At 35.3% G+C, this 15,000-nt stretch overlaps 1 protein-coding gene across 3 annotated transcripts in view; it reads left to right on the top strand.

Moving 5' to 3' along the window:
* Nucleotides 1-5,643: 5,643 nt before the first annotated feature.
* Nucleotides 5,644-15,000, top strand: part of LOC144971383 (uncharacterized) — a 50,220-nt gene continuing 40,863 nt past the window's right edge. The window contains exons 1-3 of one of the 3 annotated variants that reach the window (XM_078912204.1): nucleotides 5,644-5,765; nucleotides 11,629-12,135; nucleotides 14,497-14,695. In XM_078912204.1, the coding sequence (XP_078768330.1) occupies nucleotides 11,911-12,135; nucleotides 14,497-14,695 (424 nt within the window). In that variant the 5' untranslated portion in view covers nucleotides 5,644-5,765; nucleotides 11,629-11,910. Of the gene's footprint in view, nucleotides 5,792-11,628; nucleotides 12,136-14,496; nucleotides 14,696-15,000 lie in introns of all 3 variants that reach the window. The other 2 variants (XM_078912202.1, XM_078912203.1) reach the window with 2 other exon arrangements.

Raw genomic sequence — 15,000 nt, forward strand, 5'->3', positions numbered from 1 at the left:
GATAATTTCAAAAGTTAGTACTTAAACTTGATACTTCGTACTGAAATCAATTTGTGTGTATTTTTGATAGATTGAGAATCACCATGCACCCCGTAATACATAAACCAGGATACGCTCCTGTTCTTTTTTTTATCAACCCCCCCCCCCCTCTCCCCAACCACTCCACTCCGCCCACATCGTCATCCCATCGTCACGTCGCCTGACGCTGAACTCCGAGTTTGCTGTCTGGCCTCTCTAGTACTAGGTCGGGCTAATTCAAATGAGCCCACCTTATAAACTAAATGCAGATTGTGGCAAACGTACTTTTTCTAATTTATTGCCTTACTTGTGCTGGTACCATTGATGTAATGACATTGGGAAGATTCCAGTATTGAATTTAATTTATTAATTTACTAATATATCAATTTAGTATTAACTTGTGTTGTTTTTATATATTTGTTTAACCATTTAAATTTATTTTTTTCTCGTTTTCTTTAGTGCTTCTCAAAACTCATTTACTTAAATTGTTTTCTTATTTGATTTTTTTTTTTTTGTTTTTTTTTTTTTAACAAATTAATTTGTTCTTTTTTTTTTCTTCAAATTCTTAAAGTAATTACCGCTGTATTTTTATTGCCATACTAAATATTTTTGCAAAACAATGTAATTTTCTATTGCATTTCCTCTAATAAAACAAAACACTTTTATTCAAAGGTCACGACTAAATAAATATATAAAATACAACCACCATTTTGGTTTTCTCAACAATTGAATTAGTATACGAGAAATCAGTGGCGGTTCTAGCCTATTTACAGTGGTGGGGCAAAGATGATTAGGTCATATATATATATATATATATATATATATATATATATATATATATATATATATATATTTTTTTTTTTTTTTTTTTTAATTTATCTTTTTATTTTTTTTAAAGTTATTTATTTATTTATTTATTTTTTAATTATTTTTTTTAATTATTTTTTTTTCACCTTTAAAAAATAATATTTCAACCACAAATAATCACATTCATAATGAAATGACAATACCAGTAGATTTTAATTATTCCAAACGTAATCAAAAATGAATCACGAAAGAGAATACAACTAAAAAATAAAGCGACGAGACATAATGCGACAACACCTTGACAATACCATACAAGTCCATTTCGTTCACTCGAAAAATTAAAGATTTGCTTTAATCCCTCAACGGCGAGATTAATATTTCTGTTACATTACTGGTTTTCAGTAGTATGTGGTAACCTTAATGTTTTAATCGAGAAGCAACAACAGCGATATGACTCGAGTTTCATTCAGAGCTCAAATTGCATTTCACTGCTGTCTTGATGATTAGAATGATTGTGCCGGTGGTGGTAGTGGTTGGAATAGTGGTAGCGGTGGTGGTGGTGGTGGAGGAGGATGTAATTATGGTAGTGGTTTTGGTGGTGCTGTTGGTTAGAATGATATTTGTGGCGATGACGGAAATTTTATGATGATGTTGATATTGTTTTTATTGCTATTGTAGTACTTGTTGTTAATATTGTTGTTGTTGTTAATGATGATGAAGATGATGATGATGATGATGATGATGATGATAATGATGATGATAATGATGATTATGATGACAACGACGATGTCGTCGACAATGATGGTTACCATACGATATTACAATATTACAAAGTTTATTCAATCTTAGGCTTTCGACAATAAATCATACAATTTGATGACAACATACATGAAAGTGGAAAAAATGGTAAATGGAAACAAACAAAAACTGATACCATTAATAACCACAAAAAATACAACAATAGTAATACCACCAATACGTACAATAATAATAATAATAATAATAATAATAATAATAATAATAATAATAATAATAATAATAATAATAATAATAATAATAATAATAATAATAATAATAATAACAATAACAATAATAATAATGATGATAATAATAATAATAATAATAATAATAATAATAATAATAATAATAATGATAATAATAATAATAATAATAATAATAATAACAATAATAATATTACCATCATCATTACTACCACCACCATCATTACTACTACCACCACCGCTACCACTATCACTACCACCATCACCATCATTATTACGTTTCCAATCATTTTTTCTGGTTTCTAAAAATTTGATATCTATCAAAACAGACGAAATTCCGGTCATTTTTTTAAAGGGTAGTTAAAATATCTACGATTTTATTAGCCATGAAAACTACGATTTTTATTTTCCTATTTCAAGTATGCAGGTCTGCTATGACAAGTATCAGTTCCATAGTCAAAATAAGACCAACAAAAACAAAGTTTATTTAATCTTAGGCTTTCGCCAATAATTCATACAATACAATTAAGACAAAATATTGCTACTTATCTCTCCTCATGCATTCGTTAGACTATAACAATAACGACCGTGTTATCTTTACTCCTCACCCAACCAACCCCGAGCTGCCCGCCTCTTCATCGCGAACTATCTTATGTATGTATTAGCTTCAGGACGGGCAAGTACGGAATCTGCCCACCCTTCCGTATTTCCTCTATAACTTAGAATTCAACTCTCTCCTTTCTCAGAAGAGTATTTCTCGTATACTAATTCAATTGTTGAGAAAACCAAAATGGTGGTTGTATTTTATATATTTATTTAGTCGTGACTTTTGAATAAAAGTGTTTTGTTTTATTAGACGGAATACAATATAAAATTACATTGTTTTGCAAAATTATTTTGTCTGGCAATAAAAATACAGCGGTAATTACTTTAAGAATTAAAAAAAAAAAGAACTAACAAATTGATTTGTTAAAAAACAAAACAAAAAACCCCCCAAAACAACAACAACAACAAAAAACAAATAAGAAAACAATTTAAATAAATGGGTTTTGAGAAGCACTAAAGAAAACGAGAAAAAAAGAAAAGTTTAAATGGATAAACAAATATATAAAAACAACACAAATTAATACTAAATTGATATAAAATTAGTAAATTAATAAATTTAATTCAATACTGGAACATTCCCAAAGTCATTACATCAATGGTACCAGCACAAGTAAGGCAATAAATAAGAAAAAGTTCGTTTGCCAAAATCTCTATTTAGTTTTCACTGGTTAATAAGGTGGGCTCATTTGAATTAGCCCGACCTAGTACTAGAGAGGCCAGACAGCAAAAATCGGAGTTAGTTCACCGTCAGGCGACGTAACGATGAGATGACGATGTGGGCGGAGTGGGGGGGGGGGGGGGGTGTGTGATAAAAAAGAACAGGAGCGTATCCTGGTTTATGCATTACGGGATGCATGGCGATTCGCAATCTATTAAAAATACACACAAATTGATTTCACTACGAAGTATAAAGTTTAAGTAGTAACTTTTGAAATTATCTAATTTAAATTTGATTATTTCAGACCTGGTAATACAGCATATAACTTGAAAAAACAGGCTGGTATTTGCCCACCCTGCCCATTATTACCAGCCGTCCCTGCGAGAAATACTCTTCTGAGAAAAGAGAGTTGAATTCTAAGAGGAAATAGATACGTTTAAAGGAAGGGTGGGCAGATTCCGTACTTGCCCGTCCTAAAGCTAATACATACATAAGATAGTTCGTGATGAAGAGGCGGGAAGCTAGGGGTTGGTTGGGTAAGGAGTAAAGATAACACGGTCGTTATTGTTATCGTCTAACGAATGCATGAGGAGAGATTAGTAGCAATATTTTGTCTTAATTGTATTGTATGAACTATTGGCGAAAGCCTAAGATTAAATAAACTTTGTTTTTGTTTGTCTTTTTTTTTTTTGACTATGGAACTGATACTTGTCATAGCAGACCTGCCTACTTGAAATAGGAAAATAAAAATCGTAGTTTTCAGGGTTAATAAAATCGTAGATATTTTAACTACCCTTTAACAAAATCACCGGAATTTTCGTCTATTATAGGTATCAAATTTTAAAAAACGAGAAAAACTGATTGGAAACGTAATTATGTTGGTGGTGGTAGTAATGATGATGGTAATACTCGTATTATTATTGTTATTATTATCATTTGTTATTATTATTATTATTATATTATTATTATTATTATTATTATTATTATTATTATTATTATTATTATTATTATTATTATTATTATTATTATTATTATTATTATTATTATTATTATTATTATTATTATTATTGTACGTATTGGTGGTATTACGATTTTTTTTTTTTTTTGTGTGGTTATTAATGGTATCAGTTTATTGTTTGGTTCCATTTATCATTTTTTTTCCACTTTCATGTATGTTGTCATCAAATTTTATGATTTATTGGCGAAAGCCTAAGATTGAATAAACTTTGTGATATCGTATTGTAATCATCATTGTCGACGACATCGTCGTTGTCATCATAATCATCATCATCATTAACAACAACAACAACAACAACATTAACATCAAGTACTACAATAGAAATAAAAACAATATCAACATCATCATATAATTTCCGTCATCGTCTCCACAACTATCATTCTAACCAACAGCACCATCAAAACCACTACCATAATTACATCCTCCCTCACCGTCTCCTCTCCTCCTCCTCCTCCTCCTCCTCCTCCTCCTCCTCCTCCTCCTCCTCCTCCTCCTCCTCCTCTCCTCCTCCTCCACCACCACCGCTACCACTATTCCAACCACTACCACCACCGGCACAATCATTCTAACCACCAAGAGAGCAGTAAAATTATGCAATTTGAGCTCTGAATGAAACTCGAGTCATATCGCTGTTGTTGCTTCTCGATAAAAACTTTACAGTTACTACGTACTACTGAAAACCAGTAATGTAACAGAAATATTAATCTCGCAGTTGAGGGATTAAAGCATCTCTTTAATTTTTCGAGTGAACGAGATGGACTTGTATTGTGAAGGTGTTGTCGCATTATGTCTCTTCGCTTTAATTTTTTGTTGTATTCTCTTTCGTGATTCATTTTTGATTACGTTTGGAATAATTAAAATCAACTGGTATTGTCATTGCATTGTGAATGTGATTATTTGTGGTTGAAATAAATTTTTTTTAAGGCGAACAAAACAAACAAACAAAACAAAACAAACAAAAACAAAAAAAAAAAAAAACAAAAAAAAATATATATATATATATAATATATATATATATATATATATATATTTTTTTTTTTTTTTTTTTTTTTTTTTTTTTTTTTTTTTTTTATGACCGACTCATCTTTGCCCGACCACTATAAATAGGCTAGAACCGCCACTGCACAGAACACTGGACTAGATAGAGGAACGGAGGGTAACGTTACTTCACCAACTCTGCTATGCATCACGCGCATTGTGCATGAAGAGAGATGGGAAGGGGGGAGGGATCGATTTTAAAAGTCTTTCATGCTTTTAAAAGAAATAATGACTTTTTCCTTACATATTTTCCCCAGTACACTACCGATTTATTCATGATTATGTGAATATCAAAACATCGAATACAAATTCAATGTTTTAATTATAGGTCTAGATAGTTGAAAGTTAACAAGGCAAATTATTCTAGCAGACGACGAACGGTGAACGGAGCGCGAACTGTTCACGTGATCGGGAGGGAGGGTAGCAAAGTTCACAATAATAAATATTGGACTTTGGACTTTGGAACATGAACTCTTTGTCTCTTCGCATCGGTAACTAGAGCAACGAAACGAAATCAATGGCACGGCCACGGCCACGGCCACCTAGAATCAGCGATCAGCTGTTCAGATAAACAAGCGCGGTCTGTTGCTGTTACTGTTAGTGATAGTGATAGTTGTAAGTGCGTTGTTTGGAATTCACAATCGGGTAGATAAGGAAAAGAAAAATAGAATTATAAAAATTAATATATAAATTAATATATAAGACAAACAGTAACAGGAGTTTTTTTTTTAGCTTTTAAAAATTGTAATTTGATAATGTTGTTTTTCCATCCCAGGAAAAGGAAGCGCTCTTTTGTTATATATTCACCTATTTTTAGTCTGTGTTGATGTTTGGCCGCGGTGATTCAAAACGTTTCTTTGGTTAAAACGACCTTGATTCTGATTAATTTCGTGCGCCCAAAATTTTCCTGGGAGAAAAAAATCAACTCAAGTAGGCTGTAAATTTTCAATTTTATAGTGTTACAGTGGACTTTATAAAGAGAGAAAAAAAAAATTCAGTTCACTAGGGCCCGACGGGTATATATATGCAGGTCTGACATCCGAACTCACTTATAGGCCTAGTTCAACATTGTTGTAATGGACAATATTTTGCGTCATTTTTTTTTAGACTTTCATTAAAACAATGAGCTCATAAGGAATTGGGTTATCAGATCTGCAGATAAGTACACGTCGCTAGGGCCGAATTATTGATCAATAACTGTATTTGTGTTAATATTATAAGGGCAGTTTGATACTAAAGTTTCATTACTGGGGAATTCCCCTCTTGCCTTTAATATATTTTATTTCGTAGTTCTTTTTCTCAGTTCTTGGTTTTGTTTTATCAAACACGGTGATAAAAACAAAAACAAAACAATAAAATAACAACAACAACAACAACAAACACAACAACAACAAACAACAACAGCGCAATATCCACTAAAGGTGCTCAAAGCGCTTTACAGGGATCTCTTGCTTCTTTACGTTACCAGTATATGATGATAATAATATAGATACTGATGGGTCATCTTGGGTTGGAAATACTTGTGTTGCACATTTTTTTCTCCCATCTTATAGGGAATGAGATTAGCGGAAGAGTAGCGTCCCTTGATTGGACTTCACCCATAGTTTGTGACGTCACCGGAGGAAAAGTTATTAGAGAGAGAACGTCATGTTAGTTGTGCGCATGCGTCTCTCATCCACGCAGCGAGGACGAGAGACGCATGCGCACAGCAACATGACGTTCTCTCTCTAATAACTTTTCCGCCGGTGACGTCACAGACTATGGGTGACATCCAATCAAGGGACGCTACTCTTCCGCTAATCTCATTCCCTATTGGCTCATTTAGGCACCTCTAGTTTTTGGTTTTATTGCGCATGTTTGCAATAACCGTCATCCACAAAGACGCTCTTTATTCATTCCCTTAAAATGTTGTCTTGATTGAACCAAATTTATTTTCCATAAACTGATAGTATCATGTTGGACATTGTGACCTTTAGTACCAGTAAGTGTCTGTCCCAAGGACCATAGCTCTTCCTATACTGCTGTACTCTGATAATATTATACGCCTTTAATATTTTGGCCAGAAAACGCGTCCTTCAAATATCGATCGGTTTCAATGACTCTCATTTTGTAAAAAAAAAAAACAACCCAAAAACCCGAAGTCCCAGGTTTTAGAGTTTTCTGCCGAGATGAGAGTCGTTTTATTCGATTTATATTTGAAGGACGAGTTTTCTGGCTTAAATTTGAATTACGTGTTATTTCTTCTTTCAAATTACGGCAGCCTAGCGCTCTATATAGGGCATTATGGTCCTTGGGAAAGACACGTATTGGTGCTAAGGTTTACACCCAAAATTCAGATAATGAATATTTGGATATTGTTAGTGTGTTATAGTTCTATACACAAAGGGTACACTCGCTTTAGGATCGGAAGGTCTGGGTTCGAGGCTAGCTTTGTGCATAGTTGAGACCTTGGGAAAGGCTCTTTACTCAAATTATATCACCGTACTCAGGTGTAAAACGAGGCGAGCACCTGGCCGTTAACAGCGATGACTTTCTGTCGGGAAAAAAAAATATAATATCGCCTTACAGGCGACATGTCTCGTTCTACATGTTCAGTGTTGCTGTTGGTCAAGGCCTTTTGTTAAGCGTTTTGAGCATGTTTAGTGGATAATGCTCTATATAAAAGCTCACGTCTACAAACAAGCGGATTTAAACAAAATCTTTTTTTTTAATTGAGCTTTATATAGCGCAATATCCTCTAAATGGCGCTATTACAATTTTTCGGACAAAGACAACGCTGTTAACGGCCAGTTACTCATTTTACACCTGAGTACGGTGAGAGAATGTGAGTAAAGAGCCTTTTCCAAGGACTCAACTATGCGCCGAGCGCGAGGCTTGAACCCAGGACCTTCCGATCCAAAAGAGAGTGTCATACCACAAGAACACATAGCCTTAATAATTCCCGGAATTGAATGAATTGAATTAAAAATAATTAATGACATTTTGCGGATAGAAGTAACTGTTTTATTATACCCAGAGTACTATTGTGAAGATAACATTGTAAATGATAGGCATTGTGCATGGATAATATAAATATACGCATTGTGCATGGTGTAAACTGTAGTTCAAAATATGTTGTGATAATTTATTGATTTTTATGACAGTGCATTGACCGTTCATAGGATAAGTAGATAAGGAGTCTATAGCATTGCATCTAACTTGACTTGACAGTTAAGATCATGTTTACGAATAATTTACAATTCTGGCAACCTCCGCAATGCAGTGTGTGTGTGTGTGTGTGTGTGTGTGTGTGTGTGTATGTGTGCAGTGTCTGTGTGGAGAAATGGACAGGTGGACAGAGCGGGGAAGAAGAGCCCAGGGAGGTCGATGACTGATAACTAGTGTGTGTGTGTGTGTGTGTGTGTGTGTGTGTGTTGGTATGTGTGATTATGAGTGTATGTGCGTGTATGTGTGTTGCTCTGGCGTTTCTTTCTCTGAAATATTCTGGTACCTACCCCCCCCCCCCCCTCTCTCTCTCTCTCTCTCTCTCTCTCTCTCTCTCTCTCTCTCTTCTCTCTCTCTATCTCCCCCATCCCTCTCTCTTTATCTCTCTCTCTCTCTCTCTCTCTCTCTCTCTCTCTCTCTCTCCCTCTCTCTCTCTCTCACACACTTTTAATTCTCTATGAATGTGCCAATGTGAGCATGCATACTTCGAGAATGTCTGCATAAGCCTTCTTTTACTACTTTGCTTCAAGCGTAAGTGTGCTAAAGAAAGAGGAATAGATCTGTAAAATTTCTTTATAAACCGACTTGTGGCTATTTGCAGTTATTAAACAAAGTACAAAACAAAATCGTTAAACAACAATAAGGACATTTTTTAAAAAAAGTAGTAAAGGAAAAAAAAATCTATTGTATTTTTATTTTTATTTATTTATTTTTTTGGTGTTGTGTTTTTGAAGGATGAGTTTTCTGACCAAAATTTTAAATACCTATTGTTGTTTTTTTTGTGTTTTTTTCTTCTCATAGTTTATCAGAGTTGTGCTATTATTAATGTAGCATCTTAAGGCCATGAATTCCATGAAGAGGAGAAAGGCTCTTTGCTCACATTCTCTCACCGTACTCAGGTGTAAAATGAGTATCTAGCAGTTAACAGCGTTGTCTCTGTCGGAAAAAAAAATGTTATATCGCCTAACAGGCGTCATGTCTCTTCAGCAGTGAATGGGTAGCTGAGTCTGTTTGATTTGGCGGAAAGTACTTTGCAATGGACACGTGTCCTATCTAAAGGATAGCAAGCAATTGCTATTCTCCGTTTCACAGTAGGCTGGTCTGCCTGTTGATGATGGATGCCATTCTAATTCTATTATAAACGCTTTCTGTAAAGTCTACTTCAGATCCAATACCCCAATCTTTCCCGAAGAAAGAGCCGGGCCTGAAAAAAATAACTATAAACAATTTCACTTGTGGCCCCATTGACCTGTTTATTCATTTTTTTCTTTTCCTTTCTCTCTTCCTTTTCAATCCTGCATTATTTAAGTTTAAGAAACAGCTGTTTTGAGATAAGCCAATGACTTAAGCAATACTTTGTCAACAACACAGATAAAGAAGTGAGGCAGTGTCAGAGTTCTAATTATTGTTAGTGTTCTGATTTTTTATATGGGTTGGGGAGGGGGGGGGGAGATGGGGAAGGGGGGGGGGGTGATAAATAACATTAAGTAACGAAATGGGAAGCTTCAATTTATTGAACGAAGACAGAGATATTGTGGACGTTTCGTTTTCCACTTCATCAACAAAACACGATGAATGAAACGCAGAGGACGAATGACAATAAATGATAATAAATAAATTTTAAAAATAATAAAATTCCCTTTATTCAACCGATATGGGAAATTTATCTATAGGGTCTATTCCAAGGGAAGACTGGAATAACCCAGGCGTCAGCCGAGGGCCAGCGCCGCAAATTGAGCTAAGGCGAGGCGGCTTGCTCAAGGCCGCACAGCGTAGCGGGTATTCGAACTCGGTACCTTTCGGATAAGAAGCAAAGACGGTACCACTGATCCACGCTTCCCCTAATGAATGATATTATATATGTGAGATTATGATTCCATGGAAAATTTATATATTCCTCTGTAGTACTCTGTAGCCATATCTCTAATGCTTTAATTCTTGTTGTGCATTATGCATCTATGGTCTATTTAACACAGTAGTTTTTTTTCCCGATAGAGACATTGCTGTTAACGGCCAAAACTCATTTTACACCTGTTCGGTGAAAGAATTTAAATAAAGAGCCTTTTCCAAGAATTCAACTATGCGCCAAGCGAGGCTCGAATCCGGTACGTTCCTATCCGAAAGCGAGTGCCATACCACTAGACCACTAGACCACCCAGACATATTAGTCTACCGTTATGAGGTGATTTGTTTTATATTCTGCTCTCAGTTAAAGAGTTAAAGTTCTATTTAGCCGATCTAGTAAGATTGTGCTGTGCTCGGAGAAAAGTTCCAGTTAAGCGGGTGTTTCAATTAGGCGACGACTGTTCCAGTTAATCGATGTTCTTATCAAAAGACCCAAATTTCTCAAGGGCTCATCTAAGGCGAGTATCATACAATACGTTTTAAACTAATTAGGGTCAACAACACAGCTGTGCTAGGAGCTTGTCTTTACCACAATATCAAACTCACGAGTCGTAATAATGTAAAAACGTTTGAATATGGCAATGATGGATATTTCCTTCAGTTGACAGGGATAAATGAATGGCGATAGCTGTAATGTTTTTATTGTGCCTCAAAATGCTACACTAGCTGTGCCGTGCTCTAAATAAATACGTACCTATGAAAAATTTTGGTCAGAAGACTATTCCTTCAATTATCGATAGATTAAAGTGATCCTCATCGTGGCAAAAACTCTCAAACCTTAAAGGGACTTAAAGGGAGACTTCGCAGAGTCCCAGGTTTGAAAATGTTTGCCTTGCCAAGATGAGGCTCATTTAAATCAATCGTTTTGAAGGACGAGTTTTCTGGCCATAATTTTAAATTCGTGTTTGTTCGGAGTACAAACAAGTAACGATGCCTTACCCATCATATATAAACATAAACTCAGATATAACACATTTAAATCAGTTCTATTTTAAAACCGGACAATGCGAAAGAAATCCTTTCATCACCTTGTCAAAGTTGGTCTAGATTCTAGATATATTATATTTCCACCTCTATCGTTGTTTTAAATCTCACTCCAGTATTTCATCACATATCTAAATCTAGCATTGTTCCCATACTAGAACATTAAACATTGAATATATTATATTGTGATTAATTATTCTATTAATTATAACGTGGTGGATATAGATCAGATCAGTAGAGTGAGAGTGAGAGAAAACAGAGAGTCCATATCAAATTCTTGGCATTTTCACCTGACACCAAGCCTTGTTGATCATAGTTTGTGTTGTTATGGCCATCGTTATTGTCACATCTCATCAACATTGGTTTTACGGTATGTTGTGTATCTATAGATAAACAATCCTAAAGAACTGTGAAGTGCGAAGCTATTACTGTTAATATCTATTCTTTTCTTCAAAATAGAAGGACAGACATTTTAACATTGTTTCGATGTCGTAGTATTCTTAATTTTCTTATTATGCTATTATATCACAAACATGATATAATTTTTTCATAAGACAATCATTTATTGGCAAAGATATGGCCTAAAAGTGTCACAAACACTGTGAAAAACAAATCCAACCCATCAGTGAGCTTGTTTGTTAAGCTTTGTATCTTATTTCAAAGGAATAAAAATGTACAACAGAATGATTTCTCTGACCACGGCTCGACTGGCGTTTGTTCTGACGGTGACAGCCTCTGTGTCTTTACAGGAGCCTTTGATGAAGTCAATACTAGTGACAGAAAACGATAACAATGACAGTCATAGTAATGATAATGCTAACAACTGGATGAGGACGAATTATTCTCACATGGTAGATAATCAAGACGAGACAGATGGATCAGGGACACCTAGCATTGTGAGTATCAGTGGCACTATGCTATAACTGTTTTAGCGTATCAGTGCTCTGTAAAAACACGAATTAAAACTTTGGCCAGAAATCTCCTCCTTCGATTAAAACGACCTTCGTCATATCAAAATCTCTCAAACCTGGGACTTAACTAAAGTACTTGGCACGTCCCAGGTTTGAGGGTTTTTGCCAAGACGAGGGACGTTATAATGGATCGATATTTGATTTATTAGTAATATTATATCACTGCTATGACCACGATTGGCGTCATAATCTCCATGGCAACCACTTATCTCTTTCAATTAATAGGAAATGTCCTCCTTCAATGTATGTGCACCCTGCCTATCTCACCCCCTGCCTTCCTCCTATTTTATCCTTCTCCTTCCACCCATCATCATGTCATCATCATCATGTCATCATCATCATCATCATCATCATCATCATCATCATCAATGCCACCACCACCACCACTGCCTTAACAACATCACTATTATGTTATAAATCACACCTTTTCAAATAACAAACTTGTAAGTTTTCGTCAGCATAGAAGGGCCTATTTGTTTTTGCAGCGACACCTGATAATCTTCTCCATAGATCACCGATTCATATTTACACTTACAAAGTGGGTTCACATTATCTTTCTTCTAACATATTAATTATATGACGACAGTAATATCCTTATCGGTATTCAAGTCTCACAACAAACAAGCAAAAACAAAAACAAAATACCAAACAAGCGCCCCCCCCCCCCCCTCCTCATACAGGTATGAAAAATTTTGGCCAGAAAATGCGTCCTGCCTTCAAATATCGATCAATTTTATTCATGACCTTTATCTTGGCGAAAGTTTCGAGACTTCACGAAATCCCAGGTTTGAGAATTTTTGACAAGATGAGAGTCACTTTAATCGATCGATAATATTTGAAGGGAGTTTTTTCTGGCCAAAATTTTAAAATACTTATTTTTGTATTTTCATAGCGCGGCAGTGGATTCGTTTGACCTTTCCCTGTAGTAAATAATTTATGCCGACAAAAACAAAGTAGTTAAATGACTGACTTGCTGTCAGTAGCTTGATAACATAACATAACATAACATAACATAACATAACATAACATAACATAACATAACATAGCATAGCATAGCATAGCATAGCATAGCATAGCATAGCATAGCATAACAATTACAATAACAATAACATAACAATAACAATAACAATCGATTTAAATGACCTTCCTCTTGGCAAAAACTTTCAAACCTGGGACTTCGACGACGAGTTTTCTGGCCAAATTTTTTAATAATATGGGTTTTTTTCCAGAGTAGGACAGAACGGTACATAGTACATACATACTATACAAAGTGAGACTCAGATCCTAGAAACTTTGGACTGTGGGCTGGAAAAAGAAGTCATGAAAACAAAAATGAGTATAACAGGTTTAAAAAACAAACAAACAAAAAAACAAAAAAACAAAGCAACAAAACAAACAAACAAACAAACAAACAAAAAACAAAAACAAACAAAAACAAGAATACATACCAAACACGTTGTTGACCGAAGAAGGGTTTTGAGCCCGAAACGTTCCGTGTTTGGTGTTTTTGTTCTTTTTTTTTGAAGCTGTTATAATGTTAATTTTTGTTTATTACCTCTTAAAGTACAAGCTACTTTTTAAACCTGTTAACGGCGGAAGTTTGGAAAAATGTGTATTTCTATAATTGATGAAAAGGTCTGATGGAAGAACTGATCTATGGGCTCGAGGTAACATTGTTGTCATGGACAACCATTTGCCTGGGTTTGATAGCATATTTCCTCCGTTACAACTAGTGAGACCATAACAAATTTGGGGTATCAGATCTGTATAAATAAGTACACGCTGCTTGCTACCCATTGGATAGGACGCTAGTCTATCACATTTCATGGTGATAATTGGGGTAAATTAATCATGCATTAAATCAGGTTTGATGCTGATTGATTGATTGATCGATTGATTGATTGATTCATTCATTCATTGATGGTGACCATTTTCTTGCTGATGCTGTTGTTTTGTTTTTTATTGTTGTTGGTGTTTTTTCTTGTGTTTGTTGTTGTTATTGTTTTTGTTATTACTGGCTGCTGCTGCGCAACTATTATTACTGCTGATGTTGATAATGGTACGATGATGCCGACAAAGTTGATGATAAACATTATCTCCAAAGCATTCACCTCCACCACCACCACCACCACTATCATCATCATCATCATCATCATCATCATCATCATCATCATCATCATCATCGTCGTCGTCATCACCATTTTCACCATCATCATCATCATCATCATCATCATCATCATCATCATCATTATCATCATCACCTTCGTCTCCACTTAATCTCCTCAGGATTTCAGCTCCATCCAGGGCATACTGCAATCTCTAAGATTACTAACGGCCCGAAGAGACATCCGTCATGTGATTCCAAGACCTCAGGGGGTCAACGAGCGTTGCTATGACGACAGCATCAACTTCCTGGACACTCTGATAGGATTTCCCACCTCCAATCGCTCACAAACTACAGAGAGCCACATGTGGGCGTTACGGAGTGAGTCAAACTTGTATCGGGGGTCCCGATAGCTCAGTTGGTAGAGCACTCGCTTCACAAGCAAAGAGACTGAGATTGATCCCGGGTGTAGTCGAAATATTTTCTGACTCCTTGTCCACCAAGTAGTGGTTGGGTCTTTTAGATCTGGCGGAAAGTACTTTGCAATAGACTAGTGTCCCATCTAAAGGGTAGCAAGCATTGTCCGTTTCACGCTATAGATAAACTCTGGCCCCATGGACCGAATGGCTCCGAAGGAAAACCTTTATTAAAATGTGGCTTGTTTTAATTGTTTTTAAAGAGTTTTA

The sequence above is a fragment of the Berghia stephanieae genome, chromosome 4 (assembly GCF_034508935.2).
Source record: "Berghia stephanieae isolate SIO BIC M18660-M18661 chromosome 4, UCSD_Bste_1.3, whole genome shotgun sequence".
In the NCBI taxonomy this organism is placed as follows: Eukaryota; Metazoa; Mollusca; class Gastropoda; order Nudibranchia; family Aeolidiidae; genus Berghia; species Berghia stephanieae.